This window comes from Camelus bactrianus, chromosome 2 (genome assembly GCF_048773025.1).
Source record: "Camelus bactrianus isolate YW-2024 breed Bactrian camel chromosome 2, ASM4877302v1, whole genome shotgun sequence".
In the NCBI taxonomy this organism is placed as follows: domain Eukaryota; kingdom Metazoa; phylum Chordata; class Mammalia; order Artiodactyla; family Camelidae; genus Camelus; species Camelus bactrianus.
Genome location: NC_133540.1, coordinates 105,799,233 through 105,819,758, shown reverse-complemented (window position 1 = coordinate 105,819,758; position 20,526 = coordinate 105,799,233). Strand labels below are relative to the sequence as shown.

Here is a 20,526-nt window from a genome sequence, read left to right as displayed (position 1 = left end):
ATGAGTATATGTAAATGAAAATAAATTATATGTGGAAGCAACATGAAACAAAAGATATATTACTAACACAAATACATTTACTACAGGGCTTTATATATTATATTCTTTTTTAGATCCTTGAAATGTTAAGAGGGCGTGATATCTAATAATTTCTTACAGCTCTAAATATTCATAAATATTTTTGAAGGGGAAAATATATGTTTCATTGTGCAATGTTTCATACACATTTCATTGTGTATGAAAGCTGAAAAGGCTCTTGCAAAGTTATTCAAGTAGAAAAGATAACAATACAAGCTTTTAAGAGTTAAGATTTATTTTACTGGTTCTTTTTAAGATTTACAGAAGCAAGGGGCAGGCGGAAATATTTTTCTTTAAGTGAAAGCAGCAAGATTTCCAAATGCTTTGTCTCTTCTGCTGAAAGCAAGATTCGGTTGTGGTCAAAGGATTCTCTACACATTTGTTACTTACACAATATCTTGGAATTGTGCAAAACCTGTTTTAGGTGTTAATTTTAAAGAAATATCCCTAAAGTCAAAATACTGCTCTCATAAATGTTATGAGGGAATGGCAGAAAATGTGTTTAAAAACCAGAACTCAAATACTCACGGAGCAGGTTTTGCTGCAATGATTCCGACGGGTACAAGTTCACATGGTTCTTCTTAAAGACGTTCTTGAGCAGTTGCGCCCTCTCGGTGAGGCTGTAGAGCAGGTGCAAATGTGTGAAATGAATTATCAACTCGGCGGAGACCCAAGAGTGCCCACAGGACCACCGGAGAGTTTGACTTAAACAAAAGATTGCTTGAGACATCTGTAGTCTAGTCCTTTTACCCCATTTTCTCAGAGAGGAGGTGAGACTTCAAGAACTGAGATACTTTTGAGGCCGTTTCCTCCACAGCTAAGAAGAGTTTTGTCCCAAGTAGTCCAGCCAAAAGATTTCCCCACACCCCTCAGTTATATTTAAGACAAATGGAGACACAGAACTTGCAATTAATTAACAATTAATAAAAAACACAAAATCTATTAGTAGTGTTAGCTTCTAAAATATTGGCTGACTTACCGCATATAGTAAGCATGGCATTTAAGAATTAAAAAATTAGCAATTACTATAACTTTTTCCTGCTTTGCACATATTCTGGTGTAAAATAATTTTCTCAGTTATACAGAGAAATCCCAAAAGACATGCAAAGAGGAAATTTCACAGAATTTTTAATCAGAAAAATTCCATTGCCACTCTAATATGGTATGAAATGTGTTCCTTAATTTCAAAATAAAAAAAATAACTATTTTCAGAAAATAATTTACTAGGTCAAGTGACAAGAAAAAACATTTATTTTTCAATAAACATTTAGAATAATCTTCTAGCAACAGAAGAAACAAATCCATGTAATTGTATCCCTTCTAAAAGCAGACTGCAAGAAATAACGCCTCTATTTTTCTCCATGGCACACAGAACAGTGTCTCACACAGTAGGAAGTCAAATATTTGTCGAATAAATGAATTTGAGTAATAATTCTGAAACGCACTTTTAAACATCATCAATCCTCCCAAACACGCCATTTCTCCATTGGTTGATTTATGAAACTTCGCTTTGATATCAAAGCCCATGCAAGCACGAAGCACTAATTAGTAATCCACATGTGTAGCAGCAAATGCTTATGCAATTTTGTTTTAACCACTGGAAATGACTCTGTGGACAAATTTCCATCTTTTAGTTTCCCCACTGTAAAAGCTTTAGTTAAACCGCTGTAAGTTATGTTAGCTCTGTACTGTGCCAGATATTTTTAGACCCTGCAATGGAATAATATTTATCATATGCAAGAAAAAAAAAAAAGGATCATCTGCAAAATGAACCCACTGCAATTACACATTTAGGCTTTTGTTGAAGTGAAATATTTAGAAATGTTGACATTGGTAGTAATCTTCCACACATACTTTTAAAAGTCCAGGGGTGTTAACTGGTACTTCTTAGACATACTTAATTGTCATTGGGAATTAAGGCAAGAAAGCTAATTAATCTAAAACTCCAGTGGTTTTGCAAATATTTGTAAAACTGTATTTGCAAATATTTGTAAAACTGGTTTTTGCCAGTGAAATAAGCAGATGGGGGACTGAGAGAGGGCCATTTTTATAGTCACTTTTCTTACTCTACTCTTAAAATGATCTAACATGACCGACCACGGGACTCTGAGGGACACTAAAATATGTAGCTGCTTTGAGTGAGTCAGCAGCTTTAGCAGCAGGTGGTCTGATTTTGTTAGCAGAGCGCTGTGGATGGGGTGCTGGGGAGTCTCTGGTGTTCGAAGTGGAAATGACTACAGAAGACTGCAGGACGACAGTGTATCATTATGGAACTTCTTTTTCCCAAAATACGTTTTCCAGGTTTCAGGCAGGCCCTCCTAGATGCGTGATCCTTTAATGTTATAACACGGATGTGTTAGGAAGGCAGATGTGAGAACTCCGTCTTTCACATCATGGCTACTTAAATATATAAGATAATGGAGTTCTGTTTTGTAATGGTTCATATAAGGCTGTACTTTCACTCAGCTATTACATCCAATTAATGTCTAGTGTTTGGAAAAAAGAAAAGAAAAAGAAAGTGTCTTTCTTGGGAAGGAAGCACACCACTGCAGAAGGAGCCTGGACTCTGAGTCCGCCACCTCCGGCAACCTTTCTCGGACACCTCACGTAGACCAGGAGGACCATTCCCACCCCTCTGGCTGACTGAGGAGTCCGGGAGGTGTACCACTTCCAGCACAGTTCCTGGCACTTCGGAAGCACTGAACAAGTGCTAGTTCTTCCCACCTTTCCCAGCCCCCAGATCCCAAGGAATTTATGATTAAAAAATCAGCTACAACAGAGGTCGGCACTAAAGATAATTTGTGAGAATCATTTCTGATGTCTTGGTTTATATTCAGCATTATCTTGACGAGACATGTCTATGGCTGAACATGAGTTTTAATTTATAATGCCCCCAACTCCACTTCCTTAGTAGGAAAACTACTGGGTTTTTGTTCTGTTTTTTGTCTTAGCTATATCGACCCTCTTACGAGCAGAGAATCCCTCCTACATAACACGGATGCTGTTCACAGGAGGGTGCTTAATAAATCCTACGTGTTGATGATCCGTATTTCTCTAGTCTTATCCTGCCTTTAGGGAACAAATCATCATTTCAAAATGTTCTCTGCTATCAAGGTTTATGGGTACTGATATTACTGTCAAGTCACATTATAAAATATACTGGTAACATGTTAACATTAATGGATATGTTAAAAGTGCAGTTTTTGTTGAACAGCTTAACACAGTGTGAGAAGAAGAAAAAAAAAAAAAGACTCCAGGATCCCTTCTAACTAAAACCACATCTTATTCACAACTCTTGGTCAGTAGTTTGACTCAATTTGTAGGGTCTTTCATTTACATACAAACCTCTGCAAATTTTGGATTTATTTAGTGCAATCACCCAACTACCACTTAAGTATTGTTAGGTCATTTCCAAGCCCACTAAACGCTTGCAACGTTAGTATCTGGTGGAGGTGAGGTGGAAATATACCATGTTTTAAAAGAACAGTTCATTTAGAAACACTAAAAAAAGTATAGGTAAAAACCCACTTACTATCCTGGAACACGTTATTTGAAGGTATTTTTCAGTTATCTTTGAAGAGTGGTAAACTTGTATTTGTTTCTGTATTGGGTTGCCAAGCTATTTTGGCTGACTCATTAAAATGGATCTCCAGAAAGTACAACCATTCATTCACGGAATGTTTTAGTGACAGCATATGACAGCTGTCCCTGTACTCGGTAGGGAGATCAATATACAAGAGCAGGCTGGGGGAAAACATCTGATATGTCCTCCTATCCTAAACCCTCACCAAGAAATTTATGTCATAAAGTCCAGTGCGAACACTGAGAAATACAGTTTCTTTTCTATTAGTTCTGGGGTAAGGCTGAAATTGCTTTTCATTAAGACAAATAATACAGACACAGGCTGGGGAGACCACCATCACTGTCCACAAGACCAAATTATCCGACATCCATACTTCCCTACTCTCTTCTTTGAAGTTAAGGCTGTGAGCCAAACAGTGGTGATGGAAATTAATGAGGACTGACCTGAAGATCCTGGGCTAAAATTCTACTTAGTAAAGGCCGATGATGATATGCTGGCTAATGTCTACAATTAGATATAAGAAGTTAGGAGTCTCATTACTCATATTGCCTGTCGTAAGATGTATTGCTTCACACGCACATGAAAGATACCCAGTAATCACTGCCTTGTCTCCAATGAGCCCAGTGTCCACAAGCCTTTGTTTTAAACCTTTGGGTTTCTGAATTCACATTTTGTTTTGTTGTGTTTTGGAAAAAGTAATATGTAACACACGACTTATAGACGTAATACTCCCATGTGGGATCTGCGAGGCCCATATTCCAAAAATGAATATTTCTGCTATATAATATAGAAATTTTTACATTGTAGAAAAGATAAACACTATCAATGTCCTTATATTTATAGAACAACTGGTTTAGGTTTCTCCAGCAAATTTGGCTCTAAAACTAAGGAAAAAAATTGAATTTCAAAGCTTTTTGGATTTTGGAAATGAAGATGCTTCTCTCTAGTGTTGGAGGATGTATGTTCACATAAAAGTAATAGCAAAAACCAGGGTTTCACGGCTGATAAGTCATCTTCTTAACCCAAAATAGTAAGCCGTGGCTACACAGTGATTAGGAATAACGTTTGGCTGTATTCTCCCAACATTTTAGACTTAAATTTGATTTCTGTCATAACCCATGGCTCAAAGTCAATATACTGAGATGATGAAACATACCTTTTCCCTCAAAATTTCAGTGTAAAATTACAACGTACCTAATTTGCTGGATAATATGATGTAGTATACTATTTCTATAAAAAAGACTAATTATTTTAACTAAGATGTTTTGATTTTTGAAAATGAGTAGAGATGAGAGATAAATTATTATAAATACTAATCTGGATACAGTGCTTATGAGATACAGTTTCTCTGACACAGTTTCATTTTACATCTAGCTTGACTTCATAGTAGTGCTTAGTGATGATTTAAAAAAAATTGAGGATGATCAACTCAAGAGCTTTCTTAAGAACTGCATCATTCTATGACAAAAAAGTAAACACACATCACTTTGGACAGCACTAGTTTGGGAAATGTGACCTATATAATTCTGTGTTCTTCTCTATCACATTTTAATTTAACCACCCACAGGTCAACCCACCACTCAACTATCCTTATCCCTTCCATCCATGCTTTCATTCATTCATTCATGCCTTGGTTCATTCTCTTGACAACTCGTTCATCCATTCAAAAAATGTTTATTGAGTGCTACTATGTTCCTGGCTCTGTGGTTGGTGCTGGGTTGCAGTTAAGACTAAGACAGAGGCCTCTCCTCCAAGGAGCTCAATCTAGTAGGGGAAACAAACAAATACAGGACGAACAAATACACTATAAAGCAATAAATGTAAAAACAGAAAAATAAAATACAGAGACAGCAGAGTAGGAATTGATTTTCTCTCTTAAAAGTTGAGGCAATTAGATTTGAACTGGGTTTTGAAAGCTGGGAATTGGATTACCCAGTCTGTCAGAGGGTATCGGCTCCTAGGCAAGGGAACAGCACGTGCAAAGACTGGGAGGCACTGGAGCTAAAGGAAGTCTGGTATCACTAGAATACACAGAAATCACAATTTCTCCCTCTTTGAAAGATGCAGATAAAATTAGCTAATTGTTTGAAATTTGACATTAATCTCATTCTCCAAGATTTCTGACTTAATTCTGACAGTAAAATCAACCTGGCAATTTCTAAATTGCCTTAGAATGTAATTAGTTTTGTGTGAAGACTGTTCTAACCAGTTCCCACGTTGCCTCTTTCACACATCTTTTCCTTCCCCTCCTCGCTAGCCATCATTTAGCAGGGAGACCCATGGTCTTGCTCCCCATCACCACCCTTCTGATCACTGATGGGCAGCAGTGGCAATGTGGGGCATGTGCTGGACCACGGGTTTTTGTCTGGTACTCAGCAAACAGCTAACTTAGTCCTGAGTTCTTAAGAAAAGCTGAACAGCTATTTTAGGCAAATGAGCTGAGTGGCAGGAAATTTATCTGATGCACTTTCTGTGGCGAGGTTGATGGTCATTTATGGTAGAATTCACTTCTTCCCTTTTAGGCTCTCTGACTTATTTACTGGAAGGGGTTACACACAGCACAGACTCACTGAATCTTTAGGATCTCGAAGTCAGAGGTCATCACAGCAAACCCTCAGCCTGATTTCTGAATTGTTGAAGTCACCAGTATACTATAAATGATGAAAACGAAGTATCATGTGGAGGGGCTCAATGTAAGTTTTATTAATATACAAACAGGAGAAATTTACTAAAAGTAGTAACAGTATTAAGTATTATCAGTGGCTTTTCCCTAATAATTGTGAATAAATGGTTTTATTCACAATTCTGTGAGCTAGAACTCTAACCATGTTTTTTTTATAGCTAGAGTGGAAGAGAGAAAAAACATTTACTGAGGTAATATTTATGAACGGCCATGGCATCAATGTAGATGTGGAGATGAAGGGAAGAGATGCAGGGGAAGGTGGAGGGAGGCACTATACCTGTAACTCTGAAGGCAGGTGTATCCACCCATCACGCACACAGAGACACCGACTTGGAGAAGCTAAGAACTGTCAAGTTAGCGGCAGGCCATTTTTGTTGCTATCCCACACTCCTTTTTTTTTCAGTTAATTTTTAAATTTAAAAACAATTTTTTTTTTTAAAGGTAGGTACTGGGGAATTGAGCCCAGGATGTTGTGTATGTTAAGCATGCGCTCTACCACTGAGCTATGCCCTTCCGCCTCCATGTTCTTAAGAAGCAGCAAAAGGAGGCGGACTAGTGTGTGGTTAGCAGCGGGGGCTCTAGAATCAATTGATGTGGGCTCACGGTGGTCACGTCTGACCTTGAGAACCTCTCTAAGCCCCAGTTTCCTCATCTGGAAAAGATAGGGATGATGGACTCGTATAGGTTGTTACAGGGACCCAATGCGAGAGCACCTATGAAGTGGTAAGTGCAGGGCTAGCGCGTGGTGAGTGCCCCCCAGAGGCCAGTGCTGTCATTTTAAATAGAGTCACAGTCTGGTGTGTGGCGTGTCCCTCTGTCCTAGCGAGAGCCAGAGAGAGGGCCGGAAGCCAAGGTCTCAGCTCCACTTCCCAGTCCGACACTTACTCCATTGTGTCCAGCTGAATAACAACAGTGACACACAATGAAGGTGACACAGACCAGGGCAAAATGTTTCCTGTGGTTGAGACAAAACTTAAGCTCATTTTAGTGTGATGAAAGGGAGAAAGAATAAATTCCTGGTATTTTCTTCAAAATTGTGTTTTATTGTGGTGTGCTTTCAAAAACTTTAATTTCCTTTTTATAATGCTTTTGTGAAATTTAGTAAATTCGATTAGTTTCCTAATCTTCTTTTCTGAGGGGGAGAGGGGAGAGGGCTGGTCGTGAGGAAGAGGACTTGGAAGACATAACTCACTTCGTGTAAGACACATGCCCAGCTCAGTTCTGAACAATGCACTGAACCATGAATGCAACTGTAGGAGAGTTTTATGTCAAGCTCCGATTTTGGTTACATTCTACTGTGTTAGGGATGCTGTTTCAAGCTAAAAGTCTTTTCCCCCCTTTTTCAGTTTAATTATACAACACAATTTGTAACTACCATTTATTTAGTGCTCATTGAGCACCAGACAGCAAGCTACCTGTTTTATGGACAGTATTTTAATCAATCCTCACAACTAGCCACGAGGTAGGTATTATCACCCCCAGTTTATACGTGAGGAAACTGAGGCTCAGTAGCACGAAGCCACGAGGCTAAAGCCACATACAGCTTAGTGACTGAAAGATCTGATTTCAATCCACATCTCTCTGATTCCAAAAGCTGTCAGTGACACTTTGATCCATGTTAGTTAGCTCCACGTTAACCGATAAACACAGGTTTAATCACGTATTTCCAATCATTGGCAAAAGAAAAATTAAAAGTTCATTTGGAAAAGAACATATATAGTGTGTAGTTTACCTTTTTCCAAGCACAACTGCTCCTGGGTCTTGAGATTTTGCCTCCAGCTCCTGAACTTCATCTACTAATGTTTTAAAAGCAGTCCTTTTGATACTGCAGAAACAGGATGCAAGTATTAGCATGAAGATTTAAGACTCTATGAAATTGGCTTTTATCATGCTGCTGATAAATACAAGAGTAACCAGATTACAAACAGCAGCTTTTCCACAGAATCTAAAAAATTACAGTAATTTTGGGCATTAATATAATTATAGGAACAATAGTCATTAAATAAATGGTTTAGGTTTATAATATGAAAACCCTTATTCCTATTAAATAAGCATCATACGACTAACTTTAATAATATCTTTTTTTGTGGGAAGAGATAACATTTTAAAACTTACAATTCTTGAGAAAGATTAGCAAAGTTGTAATTTCTTTCATTCTATACTTTACATATGTTAAGAATCAAGCAAGCAAAAAATTTCCTTTCACAATTCTTGTTTACTAAAACTTTAAATCTATGTGTTTGGAGATAATAGAATTTTTTCTTCCACCCTGAATGGGTTTTTCAGGCTGATTAATAAAAACGTTAAATTGAAGCTACCTGTTCTTCATCTGTTCCATTTTTTACGCTAATTTATTTTTTTAGTTCTTTAATCATTTCTTTCTTCTTTATTTATATAGAATTCATTAATATTACTAATTCCTATTGTGCAAGCTCTAAACTCGAGTTGAAGTTACAACTAGAGAAATCTGAGGGTTAATAAGCACCTATGCTTCTGTGTATGTGACTGAGTATTATACTTACACTTTGTACACCACATCAAGAAGCAAAGATGCCACAGGGATAAATAAGAGGCCGGTCCAAAAGACTCCGGAACTAAACAACATGGCTGCCTGCGTAAACCGTCAGAAACAGCATTACTTTAAAACCAAGAAATACAGCATGCACGTTTAGTTTTCATATGATTTCAAGTAGAATAATTTTAAGAATCTCATTCTGCAAGAGGGTATACAATAACTTTGAATTCAAGCTTGAGAAGTATTTGGAATTAAAAGCCAAATTTATTAAAACATGCATTTACTGTATCTCTTTTTTCCCTCAAGTAGTTAATATAGCAAAGTTTTACCATGTGCCAAATCTTTTCATATTTTTCTGTGAAATTTTTATTATTGTGACAATACATGGATGGAGTAATAAACTTTAATCTACTTTTATAACTTAGAATATAAAAATCAATCTGTTTGAGCAAACTTCAAACATACTCTGGATTAAGTTCCCCTATAATACAATATGTAAAATCAATCCCAATTAGAAACTAAATTTACTATTTCTGGCAAATAAAAATTAACTTTACTTTTCTGAAATATTACATGACATTAAAAGATCATCTGGATAAATCATGAATACAGTATAAACAAATTAAGGTATCTATGAAAAAATAACAATTTGATGTTATTACTTTTTGTTCAAAGATTTACATAATTTGTTTTGGTGCATCCTGTTACTGGCAAACTCAAACCAAATACCTAGTATGTAAAACCTAAACCAAAGTGTATTCAAATGACTTTAAGCATTTTTTGTATTAAATCCCAAATTACTATAAAATATCAGAGCCTTTTGGGTTGCAAAGAAAATGATTCTATAATTTAAAAAATTAATAAATTGTATTAGTTATGTGCAATTATAATAAAAAATACTTTATAATGTAATTAGGTTACTTCAAGCTTAGAGGAATAGTATCACATAATAAAACCAAAAGGATTATTTTGTTTCACTTTGAGTCTATTTGTTTATCAAGAATAAATCTGCAGTATCTCTTTAAATCTGTAGCTAACGCATGCACATTTACATCCTACTAAAAATCACACAAGAAATGTTTTTTAACCAGGCATGGGGTCAGGAATTAAAAATGATTCAGAGTTTAATTCGTATAGGCAGTTTCACAATGACACATAAATAGTCCTAAGCAATCAATCCTTATCAAATATAAAGACGACTAATTTTAAGTTATGTTTCAGATTACCTATTCACTTTGACTCTCAACTGAAGACCAGAAAGTGCTGTTTAATTTTTTTTTTCCTACGTTAACACAAGCTTACTGACACAATTTTCGGTACAAGGATACTCAGGTTTTCCCCTACCTAGGATGAACAGCTCTGAACACGTTTAAAATAAAAACACTCTTTTCCCTCAAATTTCAGAAAATAAATGTTGCCACGTGGGTTCAATGGCACAGCACCCAGTCTAGACACCACCAAGATGAAAAATAGTCCATAAAAGTCACTTTATTTTATAAGCAAAACATGATCTTCGACATGTTTGCTGACATCTTCAATAGTGAAAACCAACAAGAACTGTGTAATAGGAAGTGTCCATCAAGTCGGTGGGTTTTGTTTAGTCGGGAGGAAGCTTCGGAGTAAGGTAATGACTGCAAAATGCCACATTTCCTTCTCCTGCTGCGGGAAAAAGGTAAGATAAGATTCTAAGTCATGTAACTGAAAGTACCCCGTTTACGTGACTTAATTTTAATCTTTTTTAATTTGGGGAGGTGGGCAAGAGAAGAAAGATTTCTTCTTGCCTTTGCCACCTTGTATTAAGTGTCCGCTGGGGCAGCAGAGGGGAGGCTGGGGCCGCTAATTCTGACCATTGTGATGTTAACGATGACGGCGACACTGGCGCCCACTATTCAGTCCCCCAGCCTTTGGCTTTGCAAATGAACACCATGAATTGAGGGGAAAGAAGTTTTTCTGCGTCATATCTGAAAGCCTGTCAGATTTTTTTTTTTCCTTTTGCAGAGTTAATCCAAACCTAAAAGATTTAAAGCTGACATTCGCATTAAAGACAGAGAGTCTCTTTGTATTTTTTGGATGGGGGTTTGGGGGGAATAAAAATCCCACAGAGGTATTTCCTTCCTTTCTGTACAAGAAAGCCTCCCCCGCTCTCTGTAGAGACCATTTTTGTCTCTAACTTTTCACATCTCTCCCCTCACAGGCAGGTCAGCTGGGAACAGACGCCCGACCCCGCAGACAATGGGGTAACGGGAGCAGCCTGTGCTGGGCTGGGCTCGGGCTCCCTCCGAGAGCAGTTTGCAAGTCGCCCCTAACGTGGGAGATTGGGGGGCCCTGCCAAGCGGCCTCGCCGCCCCTCCTCGAGGCCCTGTGAAACCGAATGGAATCCGCCACAAAAGTGGCTCCCAGGGGACCTGAGAAAGGCTCAGCCCTGGGAGCTGCAAAACGGTACACTGAAGGACCCAGGCCCTGCTGGAACAAACAGCTGCTTGTCTGCAGAGCGATGCTGCCTCAGCATCGGGCCACGCGGACTTCCAACGTGAACCACTGCTGCCGGAAAGCGCCAGCTGTGGCGCTGGAGGGAAGAACTGTTCTGAAATTTCCCAGTGAACTTGCAGAGAGAGAACGGTTGAGAAAATCCCAGCTCCTGTGCAGTCAGCCAAGCCCAGGGGCCTGACCCGATAAGAGGGCTGACCTTCTGATTCACAGTGAGGTGACCCTGTGGTACGGACGTCCCCATCTAGAGAGGAACACTTACTTCTTCACCTGCAGGCTCCCCCAGGTTGGTGTTGGAGGAGAGAATTTCGATGTGCTACCTGCCTACAAATCTTCAGCCACGCACTTCTTAAGTCTGCCCCTCTTTTTACCCTATAAATGTCGGAGCGGGGCACAAGGATGCTGATTCTTCACTAAAGCACAGACGCTGTCTAAATAAGAAGGCCCCCCTGGGAGTCCTAAAACTATATCCGCAGACCCCACCTGGGGCAGGGTGGTGATAAACAGCCCTGCAAGCAGGCCGGGCTCTGCCCTTCCCAGCTCTCAGAGCTGGGGAAAGTAACCTGGGAGTCTAGCTTCCTCAGCTGTAAAGTGGATTGTAAGAATTAAACCAACAACGTTTATAAAGTGGCTGCTTTTATTACTAACACTGATTATTATACAAGCGGTCCCCTCCCCATTTTAATTTTCACATTCCCTCAAACACTCTCGTCTTATGTTCTTTTTAGTGATCTCTCCCAAGAGTTTCAAGAAAGGAAATTTTTATCACAACATCAGATTAAGTGTCAGTTTATAAATGTCATGGTTTTCATCACATTAACATCACAGTATATGCTCGTCTCAGGACTGAAACTGACCAAGTAACTGCAAACTCATAAATTGCCATTCGCCTCAGTTTGCTAATTTAGGGAATGGAGATAAATGATTTTTTTTCCATAAAAATTATTAAGGCCTGTAAGGGCACAATATATTAACTTGGAAATAGGAAAATCATTCAGAAAACACTGCTATAAAACTTCAATTTTTTTTCCTGGGGGTGGGGGCAGCAAGATAAATTAGTACAAATACAAGAGGGGTTAAGAGTTAATGTTAATAACAACAAAAAAGTAAGCAGTGATTATTAAGTGTCTCGATAAAATTTTACATAAGAATTTTCTAAGCTTAAAAACAGTGAAAAACATATAAAAAGAAACGCTTTGAAGAACTGATTCATGAAAATGTAGACATTCCACATGTTTAAGAAGAACGTAACCAAAAAGGAAATGATAACTAAGAACCTGGGAAGACGGCTGCCAGAAGTATATGAAATTCTGAGTTAATATCTGATTATAAAACTAGACCACTTATTTTCCTAAGAATAGCTGGGGTCTCAGTAGATAGGCAAAAGACCTGAGAAGGAAATTCACAAAAGCAGCAGCAAGCAGTCAGTGACACGGAAGGGTGTTGAGCCTCTCTGTGGTCACAGAAACATTACCAAAATACATCAGATTTAAATAACTCATGATCACACTTCAGAGGGGAGAAAGGTATGGCAAAACAGCTGTGTGGAGTAATTTCCAAGTCCCATCAGAAACGTCCTCGCCTTTGGGAAAGGTAATTGACATGTGCATCAGGAACGCAAATACTCATTCCCATTAATGTAACCATTCACTTTCCAGAACTCTGTTGAAATCTTGTACAGCTTTTGCACATAGGTTAGTACCTCATGAAACTCTTCTGTGGTCACTAGTCCTGAAAGCACTCTCCCCCAAAAGTGAGTCACGGCCCAAGACTTAGTAACGGTATAAACCAACCACAGAAGCCTCCTCCCTCCTGGAGAGTCAGGGCGGAGAAGCAATATTAAGGCTCTGAGACATCACAATAGAGAAGCCTACTGAACAGTTTTGTAAACCAAGGTTTCCAAAATGTATTTATCGACCATGGTACACTTCGTCCCATATACTGCTTACTAACATCCCATGGAACTAATTTTGGGGAATGCAAATATGCATTGTGGTTTTATTAAAATAGTAAGACACTGGTGAAAACTAACAGGAAAAAACGATGTGACTGCCTAAGTAAATGTAGGTCTATGTGAGAATATTATCTAAGCTATTAAAGATGCTGTTCACAGAATGTAATTATTAGGAAGCTGATTGTCTGGAAGAGTCCTGAGTAATGGGGAAGGTGGGATACCCGGCACTCTCTCAGGGACCTCCCGTCGTCACATGGACACACTCCCTGGGAGGGTTGGTGGTCTCTGTTACCTACGTGGGGACCAGTCATAGTCTCCGCTGTGGCTCAGATATCTTGCCTGTGTTTCAAACACAGACTGTCCAGCTCTGAACCTGAATGTCACACAGGCACTTCAAACTGAATACATCCCCAACCGAACACACACTGTCTTCCTCCCAGACCTGCTCCTCCTTTTTGCAGGCTCTTCAGGGAGTTGGCTTCATCGCCACCATCTGAGACAGAAAGCTGGGCTCTGTCCTTGAACGATTTCTTTATACCACACCCCACACATCACCAGGTTCTGTTGCGCTTTAGTGTCTTCAGACCTGTCTACTTCCTGCTCGCCCTGCAGCCACCATTCCAGTCCACATCCTGCCTGCCCTCCTGGTAGCCTCCTGCGTGGACTCGCTGCCTCCAGCCAGTACCCACGCTGTGGCCAGAGGGATGTCTTCAGTGTGCAAATCGGATCTGAGCAGTTTCTGAATTAAACCCTTGGAATGGCTTCATACCACGTACACCCTCTGGACAGAGTACAGAAATCCTTAATATGACTTCATGACCTTTCCTACCTGACTTCAGATGGCTTCCCCCATCTCCTCTCTCAAGCCAGCCCATCTCTAGCTACACAATGTGCTTTAGCTCCTGGAATGCGCCCAGGCTTCCTCTCATGCTCGGGCGCTTGTCTCTGGGACTCTTGTTCACATCAGAGGTCACCTCCTTCCTTAGACTTGGGTAGCTGACTTGACTCTGTGCTTCCCTTTCGGTGGTTAACTGTTACCCATTTTCTAGTTACAGACTATTATCCCTGTAAGAAGAAGAAACAGCTCTTGATTTATTTCAAAACCCAAGTGCTTAACCACCAAGCAGGTGTTCAATAAACAACTGTTGAATAAATAAGTCCTTACAACCTAGTGTTTAGAAATATTAAAAGTCAAAGAACATCAGAGCCTTGGGACTATGCTCCTGAGATGCTGCTTGGTTTTTTTTGTGTTTGGTGGGGGAGTTAATCCTGGGAGCAGTTATAACTGGATATTTATGTGATCTGGGGAGAGAGTGGAGGGGCCTGATGCAACTCCATAACCATCCTTTTCCAATGTACACTGTCTTTTCTGTTACAAAAGCTGACTGACACACATTAAAAGCTAAGTATGTCAAACTACCTTCCCCATTCCCCTTTTGAATCAACAGACATATTTCGGTAAATCCAGGGAAAGCATGATAACTGTAAGAAACAATTTTTTTTTTAGAGGGGGGAGAAGGGATGTAGAATGGGCAGGAAGAGAAGGAAGGTTTCCTACCAGCATTAATGAAGACTTTTCTTAACTACACAGCATGAATATTTTGCTATGTTACATAAAAAGAAGAATATAAAATCCTAGTCTTTCCCATCTCAGCAAGTATAAATTTTATCCTTCCAGCTTGGCTCTGGCCAAAAAACTCACAAGTTATTCTTGCTTTCCCTGCTCTTCTCTCAGACTGCACTTCCAACCCACTGGCAAATCTGATCCACTCTGCTTAAAAAAAATCCTCAGCATCAATGCTCACAGCGGTATTATTCACAATGACCAAAAGGTGGAAACATCACCAGCAGACGAATGGATAAATCAAATGTGGCTCATACATATAACGTGGTATCACCCAGTCTCAAAAAGCAATGAGATTCTGACACACGCTACAGCACAGATGAACCCTGAGGACATTATACTAAGGGAAATAAGCCAGATACTAAAGGACAAATACTATATGATTCCATTCACAAGAGGTACCTGGAGTCATCAAATTCAGAGACACAAAGTAGACTCTTGGCAGCCAGGGGTCGTGGGGGAAGCAGTAAAGGCGAGTTATTATTTAACGGGTCCAGAGTTTCAGATGGGGAAGATAAAAAAATTCTGAAGATGGATGGTGGTGATGGTTGCACCACTTTATGTACTTAGTAACAGTGAACTGTATACTTAAGACGATAAACAGTAAGTTATATACGTCTTGTCAAACAAGAAAATTTAAAAATTTAAAAGATTCTAAAGGAACAACACCCTTCTCCTTAAATTCAGACTCTACCCACATCATAGTCCCTCCTCCCTGGCCTAAGGTCCCGCCATTTCTCATCTGGATCCCCCAACAGCCTTATCACGTGTCACTTACTTCCCCTGACCCTGTTCCACAGCATTCTGCTCTCAACAGAGCACTCAAAGCAACACTGAAACAGCCAGACTGTGGCTCCCCTGCTCAGCCCTCCAGGGACCCGGGGTACAAGTGAGTCTCTACAGTTGTCTCCTGGCCCCACACCCATCTCTCCAGCTCTTTACTGCTCCCTCCCTCCCTCCCTCCCTTGTTCTGCTTCCACTCTCTGGTCTCCCCAGCATCTCAGCACTTGTCTGTTTCTCCTGCCTGCAGTCCTCTCCCTCTAGACAGCCGCAGGTCCTGCTCACCCCACTTCGGGTCTGCTCAAAGGCCATCTTCCCAGTGATTCTCACGGCCACACCGCATACAACATCACGCGCTCCCACTTCAGTGCTTTTGGTCCCCTTCCCTGCACTCCCGTTCTCCACGGCACTTACCATCCTTGTGCTCTAGTATAAACACTTCGTTTTTCTCTCTTTCTTCTCAAGAATGTAAGCTCCTGAGGGCAGGCCTTTTCTTTTCTGTTCACTGTCATAGCCCCAGAAACTAGAATAGTCCTTTGGATATATTTGTTGAAAGAATAGAATGAAAAAGAATATGAAAAGGAATATATATATATGTATAACTGAATCACTATGCTGTACACCAGAAATGAACATAGCATTGTAAACCGACTATTCTTCAATAGAAAAAAAATTTAAAAAATAATAAATTATCTAATCAAAGATAAGCACACAAATTAAAGGCAGAAAAAGACTGGACTGATACGTTAGGAGGGATTACCTTTGGATAGCGAGGTTGTTTTTTCTTCTATTTTTCCTTTTTTCCCAAAAGTTTATTTAATGACTATGAGTTAACCATATAATTGAGAATTTTTTTTATTATGAATTTTATCTAAAAAGGCAAAACCATCAGTTTTTACTGATGTGAGAGGCGCTCCGGGGAAGAAGCCAAGGCTGCAGCTAGCCTAGCAGTGGATGGGAGTGCTTCAAGGTCGCTCGGATAAGGGAGGGGACGGTGTCTAGGATCAGTTTCCTCCTCCCGGGTCACCAGGTGAATTAGAAGGTGAGGAACACATAAGAGTTTAGGGAAATACTGTGTCTTGACACGTTTGTCACAACGGGCATTTCAGAGCTGTGAGGCATTTGAGGGGACAGATCCTCAATGGTATCCATCTAAATGGTCAAGCTAAATGGTTATAATAAAGCTGCTATTTTCAGTCACACACTGACCGCTTTTTCTGCATTTAGAATGACTTTCCTAGGCTAGATCACAACCACAGGGAGAAGATGTGTTTCTTTTTCTTTTCCCCTAAATGGTTCTTTAATTGAGAAGTCACGATTCAACAGTGATTCTCTTATTCAGAGAACTGGGATGTATATTTACTCAATTTGGTTTTTAAATCTTTCTCCTTTTGGTCGAATTTTCTAGTTTTCTTCCTATTAACCACACACATATCTGGCTGAAGTCTCTCCTGGCTGTGGCTGTGAATGAGGATTTTCAATTTTCTTTGTGGAGGACGGCTATTTATCTTTGAAAATTTAGGGCTGTTCCAAGGGAGTTAGCAAGTTTTGGAGAAAACTCTGAAAGTTTATATTACAAAAAGCTTATATATTCTATTACGTGCCTCTTAGGATTTGGTTGGCTGTGGTGTCAGATTCAAGAGTTTCACTGTTCTTTCTGGCTATGGTTTCTCTGAAATATCTTGGTAGAGCAACTCGATGGTCTCTATTGTAATGGGGTTTTGTGACCCTCAAAACTCACAGCTCCCACTTTTCTGTTTTTTTCAAAGCCATCTACTGAGTTATGAGATCACTTAACCTCTCCTGCCTCCTCTTATGTTTCAGTTAACCCTTCTAGTCTCCTCTGGAAGCATCTTCTTTATGAGACCATTTTCATCAAAAGAAAAAAAAAAATCAGAGCTCAAATTCAGGTTTGTAGGTTTTGTTTCTTCTCATACAAACTGTCTGGATCTTTACAACCAAACTGGGGCTCTTTCCCCCTTACTGCTCTGTGATGCTGTATCAACTAAATGTTTCTTTGGAAAAGGTAGACTCTGCTACTGTATTTCAATTTCAGTCCTATTTCATCCAGCCTCAGTTGCCCGAACGGTATTTTCTCCTCCAGCTTCTCTTTGTCAGGAGCCTGGAGGAGCTGATCCACTGAACCTGAGATACAGCGATACGCTTCAATACCTTGAAAGCTGAAATCCACAAGGTTAACATCTACATTTTTATGGCAAAGTATCAATTTTTTTAAGCTACATCAAAATTGTGCCTTCTCCTGGCAACACAACCACTAATGTACGGAAACTTGAGATCACCTCATCAAAATCAACTCTGCTTTCAGATAATACTGTGTTGTTTGATTTCAAATTTGCAACGGTTTCTAGGAGTGTCTTTGTGCCCAAGGCCTGGGAAACACCGTGGTGCGACAGAAGTCTCTAAGTTGTGGGAGCCCTGTTCAGAAACTTCACCCTTTCTGTCTGAATTCATCATGGTGCCTGGGCGTGGGGCTGACCGCAGGGGTATGTAAGCATCACTGGGTCAACACTAAGTGGTGAATTCACTAGTCTTGCACTTTAACCAGAGACAAATTTCAAGCTCATGTGAACTTTGGCTTGAAGAGGTGAATCTCCACTGAAAGTCTTCAGTGGTTGCACATCTTGGGAAGTGAGGCTCAAAACTTCCCTCTGATAAAACCCAAAGACAGGAATGCACATGCCAAGTTCTATGTTCCAGGGCATATCACTGAGAAGGGTCTTTGATGTCTTATTTTAGCTCAATAGAATTCTTGCAAATTTTCAATTATATTATGATATATATTCATGCAAAGTATAAAAATGTTTTTCATCACTCACTAGTTTATTACTAGCATTTATCTATCATGTCCTCTGACTCAAACCTGTGCTCTATGGCCTCAGGTTCTTTCTGGAATACTACGTATTTCATAACGAAAAGTAATCTGCATGGCTTAAAGGAATGACGCTAATGACACTGGAGTAACTTTCAGTGACCTGGACTTTGCTAAACTTCTCAGTTCCAGCGCTCACCTTTCCCGCCGCCAGCAACCCCAGCCACCCTCCTTGCTTGGGCGGCTCGCCACTCGGAAAGCCCTTCTTTCTCTTGCCTTCCTCAACAGCGTGGGAAATAGCAGTACCAAGAAATGTCTCTAAGCTCTGCAAATGATAGTCCGGAGGCTGAGTGCCCTGTCCTCTGCTAGCTGTGTGCATCCTGATTATAATAATCAGTGCCATATTCTAACAATCTGTTGATCTGTTTACTCAGGACTCAAGCTGCTCAGAAGGACTTCCTTTTTTCAACTTTTGATCCACTGACACCCAATATAGGTCCTGATGCACCGGCACTCCATGTATCTCAGTTGAGTTGAGCTGAACTGGGCTCTTACACAGTTTGAATGATTACTTTCTCTATAAAAATAGACAGGGCAGAATACGCAGAAAATAACTAAGGAGAGGGTGTTTTGGATAAGCCCCGACGTTTGCAATTATTAGCAGAAGCTCTTGATTACTCAGAGACAAAGAAAACCTTTGGCTTAGATTATCCCAAACAAACAAACATCGTAGAAAACATGAAAATTATCCCAGACAAAGAAAATCTTAGAAAATATGCAAATTAGATGCCAGCTCACAGTGTTCACGTGCTTTCTCCCCCTTGGACATTTCTGGTGGTGGTGAGGAACTGAAGGAAGAGTGGTCCCCTGTGGGACTCAGGACCAATATTCAATCTAGCTGTAGGATTCAAGAAATGACCTTTGCCTCTCCAGCCTCTGGCAAAGGGAGTAATGGGAAAATAAATGTTAAAAAGGATGTTTAGAGGAAAAGGAGGAAGAGCTAGTTGGAACTTAGACCAATCAGAAGCTAACTTTTTAAAAGTAAAATTTGACTATGTATCAACATATATTGAGAGGTAAACATGTAAAATAGTCTTTCTAAAAAAGAATCAAGAGCACTAGAAAATGTATGGCTCTGAAAGTTTGTTTTCCAGGGATGTAGTTCCCAGAATAGTAAAAATAATTAAGAACAGAATTTGTTTTGCTTTGTTTTATTTTAATTTTATTGTGCTAGTTAAAAAATTTGAAAGTACCAGAAAAATGAGGACAAAATTAGTAACAAAATATTCTTTTCATTATGAGAAATATAATTCAGAAATGTTCTGATGTTACTGGAGAAATTGTGTAAGACAGGGGACCTTATCTCAATGCTCAGTATGCTTACCTGTTGTACCATTCTATAATTTTTATAATTTTGTATGGCTCTGTATTTTTTCTTCTTAAAAACCATCTCATAAAGCATCAATTGTTTGATTACTAGTAATTCAATCTGTGAAACACAATGACCTATATTTCAGACTGCAGGATTTTTTTCCTTTAAAAATTTATTTTCCAGCTTTATTGAGATATACTTGACATACAACCTTAGGTAAGTTTAAGGTGTGCAATGTGTTGATTTGATACCTTTATATATTGCAAAATGATTACTGCCATCACATTAACTAACACCACCATTCCATCACCTAATTACCATCCATTTTAGGAAGTTATATTTTAAAAACTCAAAACTTCAAAAGGTATTTACTTATGAAAAGACATATAAAAGCTGATATATGGATTATGTAGAAAAATGACTGACTTTCAATGCAGAGACTTCTAGCTGTCCCCTCCCCGTATAGCTCCTCTCCCCTTCTCAGATGCGATCGATTGATTCTTGGCTGCACACGGTGTCCTCTAGCTCAGACTATATTTCTCTGGCTGTCTTACTACAGTGAGGTATGGCCATGTGACTAGCTTTTGGCCAACGAGAGCTAAGTGGAAATGTGGTGGGCA

The 20,526-nt window shown here is 39.5% G+C and overlaps 1 protein-coding gene across 6 annotated transcripts in view; it reads right to left on the bottom strand.

Moving 5' to 3' along the window:
* ATP8A1 (ATPase phospholipid transporting 8A1) overlaps positions 1-20,526 on the bottom strand; it is a 214,507-nt gene that overhangs the window by 1,251 nt on the left and 192,730 nt on the right. For all 6 annotated transcript variants that reach the window (XM_074348531.1, XM_074348524.1, XM_074348539.1 and 3 more), the window contains 3 exons: positions 8,867-8,955; positions 8,077-8,169; positions 607-698 (listed from right to left, as the gene is read on the bottom strand). In XM_074348531.1, coding sequence (XP_074204632.1) covers positions 607-698; positions 8,077-8,169; positions 8,867-8,955 — 274 coding nt within the window. The remainder of the gene's footprint in view (positions 1-606; positions 699-8,076; positions 8,170-8,866; positions 8,956-20,526) is intronic.